This window comes from Maniola jurtina, chromosome 22 (genome assembly GCF_905333055.1).
Source record: "Maniola jurtina chromosome 22, ilManJurt1.1, whole genome shotgun sequence".
NCBI classification, from domain to species: Eukaryota; Metazoa; Arthropoda; class Insecta; order Lepidoptera; family Nymphalidae; genus Maniola; species Maniola jurtina.
In genome coordinates this window covers 2,846,567-2,865,850 of record NC_060050.1, presented here as the reverse complement: position 1 = coordinate 2,865,850, position 19,284 = coordinate 2,846,567, and the positions used below count along the sequence as shown (strand labels likewise).

At 34.3% G+C, this 19,284-nt stretch overlaps 1 protein-coding gene and 1 long non-coding RNA gene across 2 annotated transcripts; both read left to right on the top strand.

Moving 5' to 3' along the window:
- Positions 1 to 731: 731 nt before the first annotated feature.
- On the top strand, positions 732 to 17,165 carry LOC123876774 (putative glutathione-specific gamma-glutamylcyclotransferase 2). The gene is made up of 3 exons (XM_045923133.1): positions 732 to 1,227; positions 4,411 to 4,446; positions 14,815 to 17,165. The coding sequence occupies exons 1-3, from the start codon at positions 994 to 996 to the stop codon at positions 15,361 to 15,363; spliced, it is 819 nt and encodes a 272-aa protein (XP_045779089.1). The 5' UTR covers positions 732 to 993; the 3' UTR covers positions 15,364 to 17,165.
- Positions 6,603 to 14,153, top strand: LOC123876778. Its single transcript, XR_006798420.1, has 3 exons — positions 6,603 to 6,735; positions 11,165 to 11,166; positions 14,143 to 14,153. It is a non-coding gene; the product is annotated as an uncharacterized LOC123876778 (long non-coding RNA).
- Positions 17,166 to 19,284: the final 2,119 nt, after the last annotated feature.

Sequence of the window (19,284 nt, the reverse complement as noted above, 5' to 3'; positions counted from 1 at the left end):
AAATTAGATAAGGATGCACTTACATAACTTCTCAACTTATAATGATGTTGTCCCTTTCCGACTGGCTAACATTCCGCTTGTCTGGTGGTGCTTTAAAATATCATCGTTCCAATGCACGCTATTTTAATCCAACAAGCTGATATTTATGTAAAAAATAATATAATTCAAATTCAACTTTTAATACTCCTTGTATGTTATGTGTAAAATACTTATTCTAAGTAATAATAAACTAATGCATTGTGATTTATTCTTTATGAATTATATGGACCATTATAAGTGATGATACTTGAAACGAAGTTTTATTTTTACCCTAAATGGAGTCAAAACTTCTCAGTGAGAGAGTTGACGGAGGTAAAGAACGATGTAGAGTCTTTCAGTAAGCGATGGAGAGAGATAGCTCTCTCCATCGCTCACTTCGTAGTTTTTCTACGTCTTGAATCATGGGAATTGAGTAGTTACGGTAAAATGCTAATTTCTTAAACTGGACCCTTTCAAGTAAAGACTTTCATATAAACCTGTGAGGATGATAATGCCATTGGCGCAATTAAAGTGCCATAAGCCTACTTTGTCGTATTATAGTTAGTTTACAAATTGCGAAAAACCATATTAAAATTGGATTTCGCGGGCAGACCCGTGAAACGGAACGTGGAATGCGGAAACGCCAAAACGCCGGATAGTGCCTGACAGATGAATGACATGACAGCAACCGCGAGCGGAGCGGGAGAAGATAAACGTCAGACGTCAGTTGACAATTATACGGCGTCATGGAAGGTTCTTTATCGAGTTGATTTCGTAATATTGTAGTGTTAGTTTATATTTTTAACTACGCGCGTATTCCAATTTATTACCGACAATGAAACACAAGTAGAATAAATAACGTCACTTTAATACCTGTGATAAATCTATCCTTACGGCATTCGACTACTTTCACTCATTCGAAATAAGTGTTCTACAAACACGAGGTGAATATAAATAGAGAAATTCGGAAATTCCATGATTAAAATGGAGAAAAAAGAAGAAAAGGTTGATTTTGATGTCAAGATTACTTCTGCTGTTGAAGAAAAATCTGGAGAGTTGACACGAAAAGAAGCCTTCTGGGTATTTGGCTACGGGTCTCTTTGCTGGAACCCTGGCTTCGAATTTCAGCAGTCAGTCACTGGATACGTCAAAGGATTTTCTAGAAGATTCTGGCAAGGGAACACTACTCACAGAGGCACTGATTCTAAGGTACTTAAGTATATAATTCATTCTTAGAACCGTTTGTACGTAATATGTTTTATATCCTAACATTGAATAAAACTTTCTTTCAAAAAAGGTCAGATCAGTATGAAATAAAAATAGGTACATATTATACAGAAAGAAATATAAATAGGTACATATTATATTTTAAAAAATTGTATTTGGTACTAAGTTATTTATGTTTGGTACTTGATATTGGCACCTGTTTGAATCATATCATGGTATTGTCTGATGCAATATTTAAGTTACCTTTCACCTTGCGGAACTTTTGACTATGTGTCAAGGCGTCAATTTAAACCTATGCTTAGGTACTCAATTTAGCCTTAAAATGACATAAATTTAAGAACTTAATAAGTATAAAAATCAGAAAACAAAACAAGAACAAATAATTATACTTATATATATTGGGTTGTAAACCAAAACTCATTTTTTTAAATTAGAAATGACGATAAATTAATAAAAATAAAAAAATAAATAAAATAAAAATATTTTATTTCAGACAGTATAAATTGTCCATAATTTTATACAAATTAAATTAAATTACGTAAATTAAAATTAAAATAAAATAAAATAATGTAAAATTAAAATAATTGAAGTAATTAAAATAATAATATTATAGTCAAAGTTTTGTATATTGTGTATTGTGCCAAAAAAATAAAATGAAATGAAACAAAATAAAATTAATAAAATAAAATAAAAACATCAGACGTGGAAAAATTTTGGTTCATTATGATGATAATACTTCAGAGTTCCTAATATTAGGTTTTGACTGTAATTCAGTCGGGACAAGAACCTCGCCCTGGCCTTACGCATTATAGCGTAGAAATCGTCAACCCTGTGCATCGCAAACATACCTGACGCGCTACACCTCCATGGCAGCCCCAGCAGAGCTCGGAATGCATTATTGTATTGCACTCGAAGTGCAATACAATAAGTGCAGTAAAATTAATAAATGTATTTCATTAAATTTTAGTCTAAAAAGGTTAACTGAATGCTAAAAATATTATTTACTTATCATACCTAAACCAGAAATAAAATTTTATTTGCTAGGCAGTATTATAGTAAGTAAATAAAAAAAAGATAATTTTTTTAAAACTTATTTAGGGACTTTTATATCTAAGTACATGTCTGCCCCATTATAAACTAAGTACATGAAATAAGAATGTGAGTTAGTGTTCATTATACAATAAAGGTTGATTAATGCTACACCATACATGTTTGCATGGCAAAACCAGTGGATGGGCTACTAGTTGTGGAATATCTGTGTTTTGCATGGACGGGCATGGTCTAACATAATTCAACTAAGTAGTCAGATCCCCTGCAGCATCAGGATTGAGGAGTTGGACTCCAAATTTTTTATGAAACAATGTCGCGAAGTTCCTCTATCGATTAAAAAAGAAATGACGCAAATCGGTTCAGAAATCTCGGAGATTTCGGTGTACATAGGTAGAAAAACACAACTCCCTTTTTGAAAGTCGGTTAAAAAAGTAGCCTATGTTACTCCCTGGTCAATTCTCTACTTGTCTGTGAAAAACCCGTCAAAATCGGTCCAGCCGTTCCGAAGATTAGCCTTTTCAAACAGACAGACAGACAGACAAAAATTTTAAAAACGTGTGATTCAGTTATGGTATCGTTCAAATAACCATATGAGCTTAATATGAGGTAGTTATTTCGAAATTAGAGACAGACACTCCAATTTTATTTATTAGTATAGATATAGTGGTTTTTGTATTCTCAAGAATTGATGCATCTATCTATTTATCTATTAGATATTTTATAACCATGCTGAAGATTTGACTGATTGCAAATTGTATTGACACTTCATCAAGCATTAACAACTGTTAACAGGGCTCTCTCCGTCACTTGCTCCATACAATCGTAGTTCCAATTTCATTTGAATATTAAGCAACCAAAGTCCATGAAATTTTGCAGACATATTTTAGAAACTAATATCTTTGTCTGTGGTGTTTTAGATTTTTCTAAAAATATGTAGTTTTAAAATTACAGGGGCTGAAAGATTTGTATGTGAATTTTTAAAACCGCGTAACTTTGAAACCAAATATATTAACAGAAATCTGGAAAACCACAGACATGGATATTAGTTTCTAGAATATGTCTCCAAAATTTCATGGACTTTGGTTGCTTAATATTCAAATGAAATTGGAACTACGTTTGTATGAAGCAAGTGACGGAGAGACCCCTCTTAATGCTTGATGAAATGTTGATACAATTTACCTACTATGTTATGGTGCTTTTCTACTTGTCAGAATTAATGGTTGTCTTCAAAAAATCATTATAGTTATCAGAGATATGATATAAAAAGCCTATTAGTTATCATTGATGATATCAAAGCATTTAATGCATTGGTCATACTAGGCTAATACATCAATCAAATCATTATAAATATTTACAGTACATAGTTAATGGCTTTGATTCCCTTTTAAATATGTACATTTTATCACAGGTTTTATTTGCCACTTCTGGTATCTATCGTTACTGATATTATAAATGCGAAATTGTGTCTATCTGTCTGTCACTTTTTTACAACTCATACATAACTAGTTTTGGCATTACATAGTATAAATGCGAAATTGTGTCTATCTGTCTGTCACTTTTTTACAACTCATACATAACTAGTTTTGGCATTACATAGTATTTGTTAGTTTATTTAATAAATATAGACAGACACCTGTTCTTGGCCATGACATTTTTAATGTGAGTAAAAACGTTGTCTGGGAAGCTAAAATATATCAACTGTTGAGATTAGATTATTTGAAGTAAATGTTAAGGGTCAAGGGTGTCACCAACATGCTAATGTTAATTATAATTAGATGTACAAACTAAACTAATGCATGGTTTTAATTTACGAATTATGAAATTTTAATTTTTGATACTATAAGTACTTACTGCAATTTCATAGTTTTAACTGAGGTTTTAAGTTATCCTTTCTATTCTATCTTCCCTGCTGACTGACATTTTTTTAAACATTACAAAAGTTCTCAATAATCCTAAAGATTATATTATTAGGCATCAATGCAAAAATAAGAATAACATTGAAATCAATTTTGTTAAGTACATAACATTACATTAGTAATTGGCATTTTCATATTATATATTTTTATTTATAAGCTAGTAAAAAAAATATTAAAAACTTTTTTATTTTGTTCACAGCCTGGGCGTGTCGCAACTCTAATAGAAGATAAAGAGGTAATTATGTAAAGCATTTTAGTTTGCTGACTCTTCTTTCTCTGTCTTCCTCTTTACCCTATTCTCTTCTTCTACAGCTTTAAGCATTTGGCTGTATCATACATAAAGTTTCATTTTAACTGTAACTTAAGTTTGAATAAAGTCAAGGTCCACTATTATAAATCTCAGCTAAGAGTAAGACCTGCGATCTATATCATCGCATAGGTTGAGGTATGTTCCACAGCTGTCTATCGCCTATTTTTATAGTGCCTTTATCATTGGGCTCTCGAAAATTGGTTTTCGAGAAAGGATAACAAAGAGCTGAGAATTAAATAGACCTAGAAACAGAAAAAAAAATGGCCAAGTGCGAATCACACTCGCGCACTGGTACTTTTCCGCCATTTTGCACGATAAATCAAAAACTATTATGCTTAAAAATAAATAAAAATCTGTGTTGGAATGTCCAAGTAAAGCCCTTTCATATGATACCCCACTTGGTATAGTTATCTTACCTTGAAAACTGAAACAAAAACATGATTTTAGGTCAACGGGAAGTACCCTATAGGTTTTCTTGACAGATACGACAGATGGACAGACAGACAGACAGACACAGTACGGACAGACAGACAGACACAGACGGACAGACAGACAACGAAGTGATCCTATAAGGGTTCCGTTTTCCTTTTGAGGTACGGAACCCTAAAAATATCGAGATCGATATCTTTTTCTTCACACCTTCCTGTAGTTAGATATAGGAAGGTATTTGCTAAATAATCGCGTGAATTAGCCCCGCTTTTCAAGTTCCTGATCACATCCAAAGTACCTATTGTTTTTGTTGGTTTTAGCAATTAAATGTTTGTTGCTTAATGTTCCGCGATTTTCTTAAGCAGCCAAAGAATTGTTTTTGTTTACTTTAGGAAGCAGCTTGGCATTGACCTTGTTCTCTTCTTGTCGTGTCTTCCGCTAATGATTCACTGTGTGTTGACAATCTTTCACCTGCTGGCTCAGTCGGCAGAGCCATTAAGAGTCTCACTCTTAATGCCAGGGTCGTGGGTTCGAACCCCACGTTGGGTCCCACTCTATGAGCGGGTATGTATACACTTATATAGAGAATAAAAGTTGAGATTTGTATTCAACATTCAGTTAAGTACTAGCTGATGCCCGCGACTTCGTTCGCTTGGTATAGGTTTTTGATTTCCGGGATAAAAGTAACCTATGTGTTAATCCAGGGTCTAATCTATTTTCATTAATTGGAAGAGAGACCTTTCCTAAATGACACAATTTGAACAAAAAAAAGTGTACTTTAGTCAAGCTTTCAAAAATATTATTTTTCGCATTACGTAGGTATTTATCAAGGTTGATATCCGTTTCCCTGAATTATTGGCAACTTTGTTCCAGCTCTAATGAATGTAAAAAACATCATTGAACATTAATCTAAGTTAATCTAGTCCATTGCGAAATCGATTGTCTTCGATTAATTTTCGAGTGGGCTGTGACCTCGATCCTAATCTTTGGTCTTCCGCGGGATACTGATAATGTGACCCTCATTCACAAACGAGGTTAGCTCGTGGACTTTCAAGATCTATGCAAATTGTTTTTTCTTTTTTTCACACTTGTTGGTAAAGAGATTTTTTTTTAAATTTTCACGTCGGCATCTTTTGGGTACGAAACCCTAAAAAGTACAATTTTTCATGGAATAATTATAAATTTTGTGTGTTAAACAAGAATTCCAGTTTTTAGTATGATAAAAAATTCCTATGTATTGCACTTATGACCGATTTAGATAAACCGGATGACGAAAACTGTAATACTTTTGAATCATAATGCTTAGCACGTACGTTAACCCGTACATCATAGAACGTTATAAACTTATTATAATGCCTTGACAACTGTAGGTATCGAGTATCAAATGACTACTAAAATCAATCTATCTGTGATTCTGTCGATAAGTTACTTAGCAATGTTGTTATTCGTCAAAAGACTTTTTGACAAATAACAGCGTTGGTCGACAAGTTAAAGATAGATTGAGCATTAGTTTTGGCCGTTAGTGATTCAATTCGGTTGACATAAGTCAAAAAAAAATTTTTTTTCTGTGATTATTAAAGAGAGGGTTTTCCAATATACGAAAAACCCGCGTCCTTTGTTATTTTTAAGTGTAATAACCATTTTAAATTATCGATTAAACTAAATAAAGCACGCCTAATTATTGTGACGTCACATGCTAGTATTTCATAGAAGCTCGCGTACTAAATGCGTGTTTTGACGTTTGATAAAAATATACTGACTTGAGTAGTTGTCAAACACCAGATTGTTTCAACCGATAGGACCAGCTAGGGCTAGGAGGTTTGCAATCTCCACGGAACTCTGCTTAAATCCAGTGCCTTCCAGCAACTTTCTTGAGGTCCGTCCATGGTAGAGGGTCTTATGCCGCGGGGTCACCATTTGTCTGGCCTTACGACCCAAACGTCTGTTGATTCTTCATTCTATGTGCCGGGTTCTAGCCTTTTGCCAGTTTAGTTCCATGTATCGGTGAGCTATATCGGTTACTCTGGTAAATTATCATTAGGTACTTTATTTTGGCACATCACTCGTCAATATGCGATAGTTACATTTTCGGAAACTGGGCCACGAATTCATGTTCCATTTAAGCTTAAATTTTAAACATAACAATGGCAGAGCGCCAAATTATTTTGCATATACCTGTTCAAAGTTTACATTACAACAAGTAGGTATGCAATACATGGTATGGTTTTTCCTTAAGATATATCGGGACACAAATGCGTAAAATTTTGTGACGCATTCAAAATACGCATCACATCACACTAATATGATAAAGGAGAAAGTTTGTATGTGTGTGTGTGTGTGTGTGTGTGTGTGTGTATGTTTGTTACTCCTTCACGCAAAAACTACTGGACGGATTGGGCTGAAATTTAGAATGGCAATAGAGTATACCCTGGATGAGCACATAGGCTACCTTTTATCCCGGAAAATCAAAGAATTCCCACGGGAATTTTAAAAAATCTACATCCACGCGAACGAAGTCGCGGGTATTAGCTAGTATAATATAAGACCTGATGTACTGCATCATAACTGCAGAAGAAAATTCGCAACATGAGTAGGTATATATGTGGTCCAACATTGCTTTTATTTGAAGCACTGGCTGATGCCCGCGACTTCGTTCGCGTGGGTGTTTTTAAAAATCCCGTGGGAACTCTTTAATTTTCTGGGATAAAAAGTAGTCTATATGCTAATCCAGGGTATTATCTATCTCTATTCTAAATTTCAGCCCAATCCGTTCGGTAGTTTTTGCGTGAAGAAGTAACAAACACACACACACACACACACACACACACACATACACACAAACTTTCCCCTTTATAATATTATATATAGTGTGATATTATTTAGGTACCCAAAGCGGGCTTTAAATCCAAATAACGATATTTGAATGATCTTCAAGTTATATGATTTAATGCAAGAAACATTTCCCGAAAGAGTGTTCAGATTTCGGAGTTCCATCATAATGGAAATGTTTGGGATGGAACAAGTCGGTTTACATATTTTTATTAACCCTCGACCCAAAAAGAAGGGTGTTATAAGTTTGACGTGTGTATTTGTGTATCTGTCTGTGGCATCGTAGCTCCTAAACTCATGAACCGATTTTAATTTAGTTTTTTTTTTTTTTTTTTTGTTTGAAAGGTGGCTTGATCGAGAGTGTTCTTAGCTATAATCCAAAAAATTGGTTCAGGCGATTGAAAGTTATTAGCTGTTTTCTAGTTACTGTAACCTTCGCTTGTCGGGGGTGTTATAAATTTTTAATTTACACTTGTCCTTCTAGTATTTCGAAATAACGCTGTACATTAGAAGGAATTTCACACATTATAGTATTTCCGACGCAATTTATCAACACGTGTCGCCACAATGCCTGCATTTGTGTCGCAGTATTATTCTGATCTTCTTATCACTTGAATACAATAAGGGTTCTTTATTCTTGAGTTTGTATTATAGTCCTCATATACAAAGATTTTTCATTGTTCAAGAATGAGACAAGAGATGCATTTGTGTTGTGCAATTTTGCAGACATATTCTAGAAACTAATATCCGTGCCTGTGGTGTTTTAGATTTTTCCAAAAATATGTAGTTTTAAAATTACAGGGGCTCAAAGATTTGTATGTGAAGTTTTAAGACCGCGTAACTTTGAAACCGAATATTTTAACGGAAATCTGGAAAACCACAGGCATAGATATTAGTTTCTAGAATATGTCTGCAAAATTTCATGGATTTTGGTTGCTTAATATTCAAATGAAATTGGGACTACGGTTGTATGGAGTAAGTGACGGAGAGAGCCCTGTTAACGGTTTTATTTAGCTTGCTTTGTTTGTGTCCTTTCAATTGAAGAAATTCATTGATAAGAATTCTATACCATTCTTTCTTCAGAAGATTAATTAAGTATTTAATTTGGGTGAAATTCAAGCAATAGGTATCGTGTTCAAATAGTACCATTTAGGTAATTGCTTAACAAAAGTATTGATCTCTTTCATTTATATCTTCTCGCTCTTGTTTATATTACTCCTTAGCTTATCTTTTATTTATTTTATTTACACGTTAAAATAATATGATAGCCGGTTCGCCAATTTTGTCAGTATTTTGTTTTCGATAGCGTGCATATCGTCTAAGATAAGTCGTGCAATTGTTTATATTGTGGGTTGATAACAATTTTATTATGAAACCATTTATAGGCGTCATCTCAGCTACACATACACAAGGCATTAACCTTTACATCACAGATATTTTTTTTGTTATTTTTAACTTATTAGTAAGGCGCGCCATTGACGACGTATTGGAACTCATCGGTTTGGCGTAGTTAGATAAATATTCTTATGTTTATGATTAATTTTTGACTTAAGTTTCTCCCATTCCTGAATTGTAACCACCTGCTTTTAAAGAATACTATTGAATATGCTTTAAGGTGGAAGCGACGGGCCTGCCCGCGAAATTCAAATTTAATTTGGTTTTTCGCAATTTGTAAACTAATACTACAACGTAGGCTTATGGTGTTTTAATTGCGACAATGGCTGTATCATCCTCACAGGTTTACATAAAAATCTTTACTTGAAAAGGTCCAGTTTAAGAAATTAATTCTAGTATCGACTAATTTGTGAGAATAGTCGATACTAGAATTAATTTCTTAAACTGACTCGTTTTGACAGTGTCTCAGAGGTCTCAGCCTCAGAGTCAAAGTTCCCACACTGAGACACACATCACATCACACTATTTCCAATGTGCAAATCGGCGGATGCAATTGATATCGTTAGTGTTGACGACTGGACGGTGTCATGATGTGACCACTCACCTTAGTAATGTACTGCGTTTTATCAGTGTTTAGACACAATTCACGACTGTTAGGAAACTTCGATTAAATCAAGGCAGGCATCACATGTAGACGGAATGCTATAAATCTTTTTAACCCTCGACCCAAAAAGAGGGGTGTTATAAGTTTGACATGTGTATCTGTGTATCTGTATGTGGCATCGTAGCTCCTAAACTAATGAACCGATTGTAATTTAGTTTTTTTTCGTTTGAAAGGTGGCTCGATCCAGAGTTTTTAGCTACGAGTATAAAATAAGAAAATCGGTTCTGCCGTTTGAAATTTATCAGCTCTAGTTATTGTAACCCTCACTTGTCGGGGGTGTTATAAATTTTTTATTTACACTTGTTATTCGAAGCAACTAGGGCTCATTTGTTAGTAGACACACTTACTTCTTAAAAACTAATGTTACTTGTGGCAAAATGACAGTTTCACACTAATATTGCAAATCCGAAAGTTTGTGTCGTATGTTTGTTACTCTTTCACGCAAAAACTACTGGACGGATTTGGCTGACAGAATGGAGGTAGATGATTATACCATGGATTCATAAGGCTACTTTTTATCCCGAATTTAATTCAAGCATTGGTGAAACCATCTTGCTCGCAAACATGTTCAGCCCGGCTAGCATGGGCAGTAGATAAAAATTATATGCCCGATTATATCCACTGATTTCTATGACATCAGTGGATATATCCACTATCGGGGGATATAATTTTTAACCCCCGACCCAAAAAGAGGGGTGTTATAAGTTTGACGTGTGTATCTGTGTATCTGTGTGTCTGTGTATCTGTGTATCTGTCTGTGGCATCGTAGCGCCTAAACGAATGAACCGATTTTAATTTAGTTTTTTTTGTTTGAAAGGTGGCTTGATCGAGAGTGTTCTTAGCTATAATCTAAAAAAATTGGTTCAGCCGTTTAAGAGTTATCAGCTCTTTTCTAGTTTTCTTGTGGAAAAGAAGGTTAGATAACCGTTAGGTTCATAACATTATGTCAATAGACAAATATCAAGCTGTCAAGATGGACGTTGCCTAAATACATAATTATTTATTTGAAAATGATGTTTTGGAAAACTCAGATACTTTGGATCGTCGGGGGTGTTATAAATTTTTAATTTACACTTGTTATCTACTGCCCATGCTAGCCGGGCAGGAAGCGGTTTGTACTAGAACGCAATCTTGTCACCAGTGATGATGACTTCTTCCGCAATATTGCAAAGAAGTCATCAGTCCACTCATCTACAAACATACCTTACGTTGAACAAAACCGTATTGTTATACTTACTGCAGTGTCGAATGGTCGTTTTGGTGGTGATGTGCGACGGTGGTGGTGCGTATTGCTTGCTTGGTGGCTGGCTTTTTCTGCATATTTAGCAGTGGGAGGGCGGGCGGTGTATGTCGCATGCTGTTTGTTACATCATACATGTCTGTCTCAACGGATTCTACGGCAAACTAAGCTTTTGGTTCCTTGTGCACTGTATAATTTTTTAAATCTTCAGTAAACAGACATTTGATATAAATGTCTAAAAATAAAAACTACTTACTATTAATTATTATCAATAGATTTTATGTAAAATCGCAGTGAAACTCGGCCATTTGAAATATTATCCCTTACTTTTACTATTAATTGTTTACTGCAAATACTCTTAATAGCACTTGTTTAGGTGATCAACCCCTTGACCTTTTGGCTTTTCTATTTTTATTCAACCATTATCACTTTTTATATAAACACAACTCTTAGAGCTATGAACAAAGGACAGTAATTATTATATTAACTATGTACCTACTTTGTCAGGAAGTAGGTATATAGTCCTCTGCATGTATGGACTGATAAACAATTGACCTATTTATTAACAGTTACATATGGCATTTCATCTTATCTTATCTCTAACGTTACGATATAATCGTAGTAATTAATTCTTTAATGATCTAGAAGTTGCTTCAAAAACCGGATGTTTAACTTTGGACAGTCCCTACCATTTTGATGGTACATACGTCCCATTTTTAACCCCCGATCAAAAAAGAGGGGTGTTATAAGTTTGACGTGTGTATCTGTCTGTGGCATCGTAGCTCCTAAACTAATGAACCGATTTTAATTTAGTTTTTTTTTGTTTGAAAGGTGGCTTGATCGAGAGTGTTCTTAGCTATAATCGAAGAAAATCGGTTTAGCCGTTTGAAAGTTATCAGCTCTTTTCTAGTTACTGTGACCTTCACTTGTCGGGGGTGTTATAAATTTTTTATTTACACTTGTAAGCATTCAGTATCCACACACCATGTCGCGATGGAGAAAGTAATTTAACTGTAGTACCACCTACCTAATTTATTGTATTTTTACTAAGGATTTTTTTGTTTATTGTAGATAAGTCTAGTCTAGTCAAATCTTTGCGTCTACCTAATTAGCTCTTTATAAGTTGTAGGAATTTATCGTACCTACTTCATGATGAAAAATTGATTGATAAAAATATCACTAGTCCAGGTCACCGGAATGTTTATTATTAAAACCGATAAAACTTGGCCATCGTCTCTAAATACCTACTCCACGCGAAATAATTCAAGCACACATTAAAATAGACATTTTTCATTTACCAATGGGCACCGTTCCACATAATTTTTAGAATAAGGGCTCGTTCACACAGTGCAATATCAAACAAAGTAAGCGGTTAGTTATTATGATTTTTCAACAGTAGACCGTACCCTTAGTAAAAGTACCCACTTACTTGTACATATTGAAATAATTTAAGGATTAATCATATTCCTGTTGAGCAATATATCTATATTTTTTTTGGAATGAGAAAAGGTGTCTAAAATAAAACAAAAAAAGTGCACTTGTAATGAACCATTATTTTCAGAAAATTAGCAAATAATTAGCAGGAACATTAAATTCCTCGCAACTGAGTAAATGGAAACACAAAGCAGTGCTTATATTCACAATTACACTAAGTTTATTTATAACACACACTGTAACAAACCTGTGAGTCGTGACCTATATAATCACACTAATATTATAAAGGCGAAAGTTTGTATGTGTGTGTGTAGGTGTGTGTGTGTGTATGTTTGTTACTCCTTCACGCAAAAACTACTCGACGGATTTGGCTGAAATTTGGAATGGAGATAGATAATATCCTGGATTAGCACATAGGCTACTTTTTATCCCGGAAAACCAAAGAGTTCCCACGGGATTTCGAAAAACCTTAATCCACGCGGATGAAGTCGCCGGCGTTAGCTAGTATTATATATTTAAGGCCATTTGGGCAGTAAAGAGAATTGCAGATCAGCAGTATGTAGTATGAGTTTACATATCCTCGAAAACTTTAATAGTAAGTACTAGATAGTAGGATACAGCTTTTGACACTTAAAAGCGTACTTCAAAAAATGGCGGCCCCTTACCAGTATTGCGTTTTAATTACAAAAACCATTTAGCTCAAACTGATAAGTTTAACGAGTTAATATGTTTTTAAATTGCATGTCAATAGACCAATATTTGCACATGCATACTATTTCATTTAAGTGCAAATATTAAGTAATACCACGTGCGGAACACATGAATTGATAAACAGACTGACCTGTGACCTGAAATGATAAACACAAACAGACATTGTGACTATGACAAGAGCTAAGGCAAAGTTGGAAAACCTGCATCAATTATTATTATTATATCGCAATTGTTCTGCTTGGGCTGTATTTATCGTCTTGTTATATTCAGCATGCGACATGCACCGCCCGCCCTCCCACTGATAAACATGCAGGAAAAGCCAGCCAAACGCACCACCACCACGCAGCTCCACACAAATCCCAAAACCACTCGACGCACGTTTCGCTCCGACACCGGAGCATCCTCAGGAGATGTAGACCTTACAAATTACAATGCCTAATTGCAAATTGAATTTCTGCGTGGCTTTTTTTTAAGTTATAGCAAATTAAGCTTTTATATTGAAGCTATATAATGGACTTCCGCAAAATAACGCCTGCACATTTAACCTTCGAACTCCAATTTCGTGAATGATTGGCTCTGGATGGTTACAAATTCATGAATGAAATTTTGGATGCGATTCAAATTATACTATGGCGTTGACTATTTTGTTGTAATCTCTCAACTATTTACAATGTACTATGCTCTGGTTCTAGAACGTCTGCGTCTGCGCCCTAAATATGTCTGTTCAGATTCCGTATCTAAGACACTCGATGAAGATAACTTTCTACTTTATCTAGACACGAGTACACTATGTAGTTATAGCTATTGGTTTATGTATTGGACCTGTAGGTCAATTCCGTAAAACTTGCATTAATCATTATTACAATCGCAATCGATTGGCTGAAATTATGGTATTCTTGTTGCATTGTATAGCCAATAGCGAGCGAGCGTCCAATCCAGCAACCAATCAGAAGTGATTGCGATCGTGACATTGTAACTGTCATTCCACCGCAATCGAGCAGCTAGTTCATATTGTTGACACAGTAACTAAGTGCTAGAAACCTTATCATCTCATATATTTCTAACTCGTGCAGAAATCTTTTGATCTGTGTTTTCAATAGAGCTAGACACTAAACAAGCTTGTCATATTTATCTGAGATTGCAGTTGCATTATAATTCCAATGCGCATTTGCATATTAAAACTTATATTAATCGGCTTACATTAACCCTGTTATGTCCGCCTGTTATGACCACCTACGCCTCTTCAATGTCATTATCTCTCTTATACAAGTTACTTAACCTGTAAATAGATTATAGTACACTGCACACGTGCGACAGCTTATGTAGAACCAATGTCATGAACAGGGTTTTAATGAGGGTAAACAATTGTGACATATATTTCAATTTGGTTGTCTTAACCCTTCTATCCACGTTGGTTACTATTTTACCGACTTCCAAAAGGATGTGGTTCTCAAATCACAACTCACCATATAATCTGGTTATCGCCAGTTACCTGCTGGTATTGTTTGATCAAACCAATTGATATGTATAATAATTGATTATTACAGCTAACAAATATAATAATAATAACATATTTTTTGTATTTTTACAGGGCATAACTTGGGGGAAGGCCTTCTTAATCGCAGCAGAAGACAAAGCCGCTCTGCCTTACCTTTCAACGCGAGAATGCCAATTAGGAGGATACCGAATATACACAGTGAACTTCCATCCCAAACCCGTATTCCTGCCTTCAACTAGTCATAGTTCCATAGACATAAACCATAACTCCATAGACAGCAAAAAAGATGCGCTTCTTTATATAGCTGTCCCAGAAAATAGACATTGGCTCGGGGCAGCACCGTTACCAGATATAGCGAAACAGATTTTGGAATGCCGTGGTTCTGCCGGATCAAATGTCGAATATCTCTTGAAGTTAGCCGATTTCATGAGGGAAGAAATCCCTGAAGCATTGGATGAGCATTTATTCTCCTTAGAAAGACTGGTCAAGATATTCGCTGCAGACATGAAGATATGCTTGAAAACTCTGATGGGCGATGTGGAGAAAGCTGAGGAAAGCAAACCTGAAGCCAAAGCAGTTGTTCCGTCCTTCCAATTCGCTTCTCGGATTCCTGATAAGAAATTGCGTTGCGTCAATATGTGAATTCCAATAGTCGCTTATTAAATGCACTTAGGGATATGAAAATGACTTGGAACTTTTGACTGAGAGTTGCCTTTATTTACTGTTACCATTAGGGAATGAGATGAACTTACCCTCGACATTTCCGAATGCGTCAAACCCTTGATGACTTGAGGACTGTATTATTGGCTTTAGCTTTGTCCAGAATGACACTGAATGAAAACTTTATGACGTATAAAATATGAAAGAGGTGAGGACTTCAGGATTAATACTATGTTATTGATAGGCTTGTAAAGTTGTGTGTGGACATTTTGGGACCCGTCTTTGCTGGCGAAGACGTTGGCGTCCTTTTAACGAAATAGATCCACACACTTATATTATTTGTAGCAGTAAAATTGCATTTGCTCGAATATTAAGTTTTTATAACAAATCCGAACGAAGCAACCATTAAATGACTCTTGTAGGTACTAAATACGGGTAGTTCTTAATAACAAAAACAAATTTTTGGATTTAAGTTATAAGTTTCGATAAATAATTTTCACGCCTAACGGAATATTCCAAATGTGATGAGCGTATATTTTTTTAGTTAAGTATAAATATTACAATGATGAATTCGAAAATCATTAAATTGTATTGTGATTATAATATGACTTGAGGTATTAGGACGTTATTATATTGACGATATACTGAATATTATATTATTATATTATACAAGTACCTAAGCGTATACAAATCAATTGTTCATTCAATGGATTTCAAAATAGTCTCGCATGTTTTGATTATGTATGGACACGGTTTGATAACATACCATGCCGTTGAATACAACTTCCTATTTTATTTATTTTTTCTATAGGTATACATACCATTTAACTTTTCCTTATACAATAACCTAAGATAATATTAAAGAATGTATGTGGTCAATAATTGGCTAGTTTTTATTGGAAGTCTGTAGATGCAATGCAATGTAATGAAAAAACTGACTAGTGCGAGTTGAAATCGTTCTATCGACAGAAAAATAGGCTCTTCGACTATAATAGGGAATAAAATTTTGGAATATAATAGGGCATTAAAATGATTGTGCTATTTTGTAGTTTACGGGTCTAGAATAGAATTAAAGAAAACAATTAAAAAAAAAGATTCTGACAAATTGAGAACCTCTACCTTTTTTGTTTGAAGTCGGTTAATATTTTGATTTATGAACATAAAAATAGAGTAATTTCTGCGAGAAAATATTTTTATGTTAAAAAATTGAAAAATAACTGTCGTTTATCGTTTGTGACGTCATTAATCGTCTTCCGTACAGCGCCACGTGACGTTAATAATAATAAATTAAGTGTGTTAAAAATTTCGATTCCGTACCTCAATAGGAAAAACGGAACCCTTATAGGATCACTTTGTTGTCTGTCTGTCTGTCGGTCCGTCCGTCCGCCCGTCCGTCTGTCCGGACTCGCACCTGGCCGGTTTTTTTTTAAAATATTCTCTTTTATTCTAGCCCCATAAACTACTCTCTATACAAACTATCATCTGATTTTATTACTACTGAGTTTATTAATTTATGTCCTGAATGGACCATTTTTCCGCTCCAAATGTGAAAAGTGATTGACACTCCAAATGTGTGATTTAGCATCAGTCACTTTTCTGTATCAGTTGAGAAACGAAGATAATAGATAAGTAATTATTATTACTATCAAAATCATATTTTTATAAAGACTTGCGTAATTACAGAAAACTTAATGACATATTGATTTAATATGCTATTATCTGATTTCTGATTAATTAAACCAGAATTATAATCATTGGTGAAAATCTTAAATGAGGTAAAATTAGTTTGTTTTGGGTTTTATTTTATTTTAAAGAATCTCGAACTTCGTCTGTCATAGCACTCAGTATATAAAGATTTTTACGTTTCGCCAACGTTGATAGTATTTGAGAGTCGAAATACTATAGCGTTAAAGTAAAATGGCCCTTAACTACCTTGTTTTAAAGCTCAAGTTTGTACATTTACAGCCAGCGCTCCTAGCGGAAACGTTTTGAAATGAAAATCAATGGTACTGAATTTATGACTGTAACTGACAAAAAGAATATACTAGCAACTGGTCGAAATATCGGAAGATAAAAAACACCAAATTAATCATGTTACCCGTTAACTACAATATAATATGTCATTAAATTACGAAATAAGCCTAAAATCATTATAATATCATAACTATATATGTATATAAATATATATGTAATCAGAATTATATTTTCATTAATAATCATATTCCCTACCAATGACTAGTTATGACCATAATGGAAAACGAAATTGACAAAGTATTACGTTACGAATCTAGATAAGTTAAAGATAAGTTATAAGTTTAAGTTAACCAAATTGTGATCAAGTTTATTTTCTTATAATTTATTAAAGTATCTGAAATTATTAAATAAGTACCTACCTAATTTAACAATCTAAGTAAAAAGGATTGTTGAACGATTTGACTCTAGCCTTTTAATATTACCTTCTTACAATCAATAAAAGAATATTGTTTTGTTGATCTTCAGATCTACTTAAGTGATTGATATTCTAAGTAAAATTCAGCGTTCTTAAAAAGCATTTCAAAATCGTTCAGCATTTCTTACATAATAAATGAAATCCATAGGAATATTACTGTATATAATATGACAATATACCTACTTAATACACTAGGTATTGCATAGATTTTGTATGAAATTTTGTACTAGGTATAAAAAAGGTTGATTTTACGGCAAAGCCGAGTAATATCGATCATGTACTAAAATAAATCATACTAAAATAAAATCATGTGAAAAGTTTTGACTTTTTTTTAAACCACCTCTACTTAGTGTGAGAATTTTAGTTTCGAAAACGAAATTTAGACATGAATGAACCAAAGAGAAATCGAGTTTCGTAGGGAATGGGGATGATGCCTAGATCAAAAATAAATTATTTCTTAGTAATTAATATAATAGAGGGCAGTGGCGTAACAATAGGGTGGCAGGGCTGGCAAATTGCCACGGGCCCCCGACCCAAGAGGGCCCCGGCCCAAGAGGCCCCGAAATCCCAGACAAAGAGAAATTGTTTTCAAAATGCATGATAACTAGTTCTCGAATTTACAATCTATCAAAAATTTTGCGCTCGCCTCGCTCGCGCTTTTATATTGTATTAGATTACCGGAACTTCGTTCAAACCCCGTGAAAATTCTGATTTTTTGGGATAAAATACCTTTACAAATTACAATGCAAGCTACCACTGAATAGTACCAAATTTTGCCCAAGAAGATAAGCCCTGAAAAGGTCGCTAATATTAATATAGATTTTTGTAAATACAATTAATAAAAATTTCGCTCGCGCTTTTGTTGTATTAGTTGTTATTGTAGTACTTACCCGGAACTTCATCCGCATGGGTTAACATTAATTAATATCCCTAGAAACTCTTTATTTTTCATGAGAAAAGTTGAGTGAGGTGCTTTAAAACATAACATTTTTTATGGCTGAGCTCGTTCATCTCTCGCTTTTTTATCTGTATTAAAAAAAAAAAATTGCGCTCGCGCTCCTATATCTTGTTGTTTTCTATCTTGCTGTCAAATTGAAACGGCTGTCCTGGCTACGGCCTTGCCTATGGCCATTAGTGGGATATGTAGGTACAACGTGTAATTGAGTAGGTATGCTGAAACTCTCGAAGTTTATTAAAATTAAACTGAGTACAACGTGGCGATTTTTACTGATAGGGCCCCATTAAAAGAATTTACCACGGGCCCTAGATGATATAGTTACGCCACTGATAGAGGGTCTTCCAAAATTCGTAAGATTCACATTCGCTGCTAGTTTTAAGTTTGCTAACCATTTTAAATTATCGATTTAACTAAAAAAAGTACGTCAAATTGCGTCAAATGTGTATGACGTCACATCTGTGTATTTCATACAAGCTCCCATACTAAACGAGCGTTT

Bases quoted from the DNA above. Each gene is read 5' to 3' on its own strand.
- LOC123876774 (XM_045923133.1), top strand. From the start codon at position 994: ATGATTAAAATGGAGAAAAAAGAAGAAAAGGTTGATTTTGATGTCAAG. The intron at 1,228-4,410 runs GTACTTAAGTAT...TTTTGTTCACAG, and splicing joins ACAGAGGCACTGATTCTAAG to CCTGGGCGTGTCGCAACTCT. The intron at 4,447-14,814 runs GTAATTATGTAA...GTATTTTTACAG, and splicing joins CTCTAATAGAAGATAAAGAG to GGCATAACTTGGGGGAAGGC.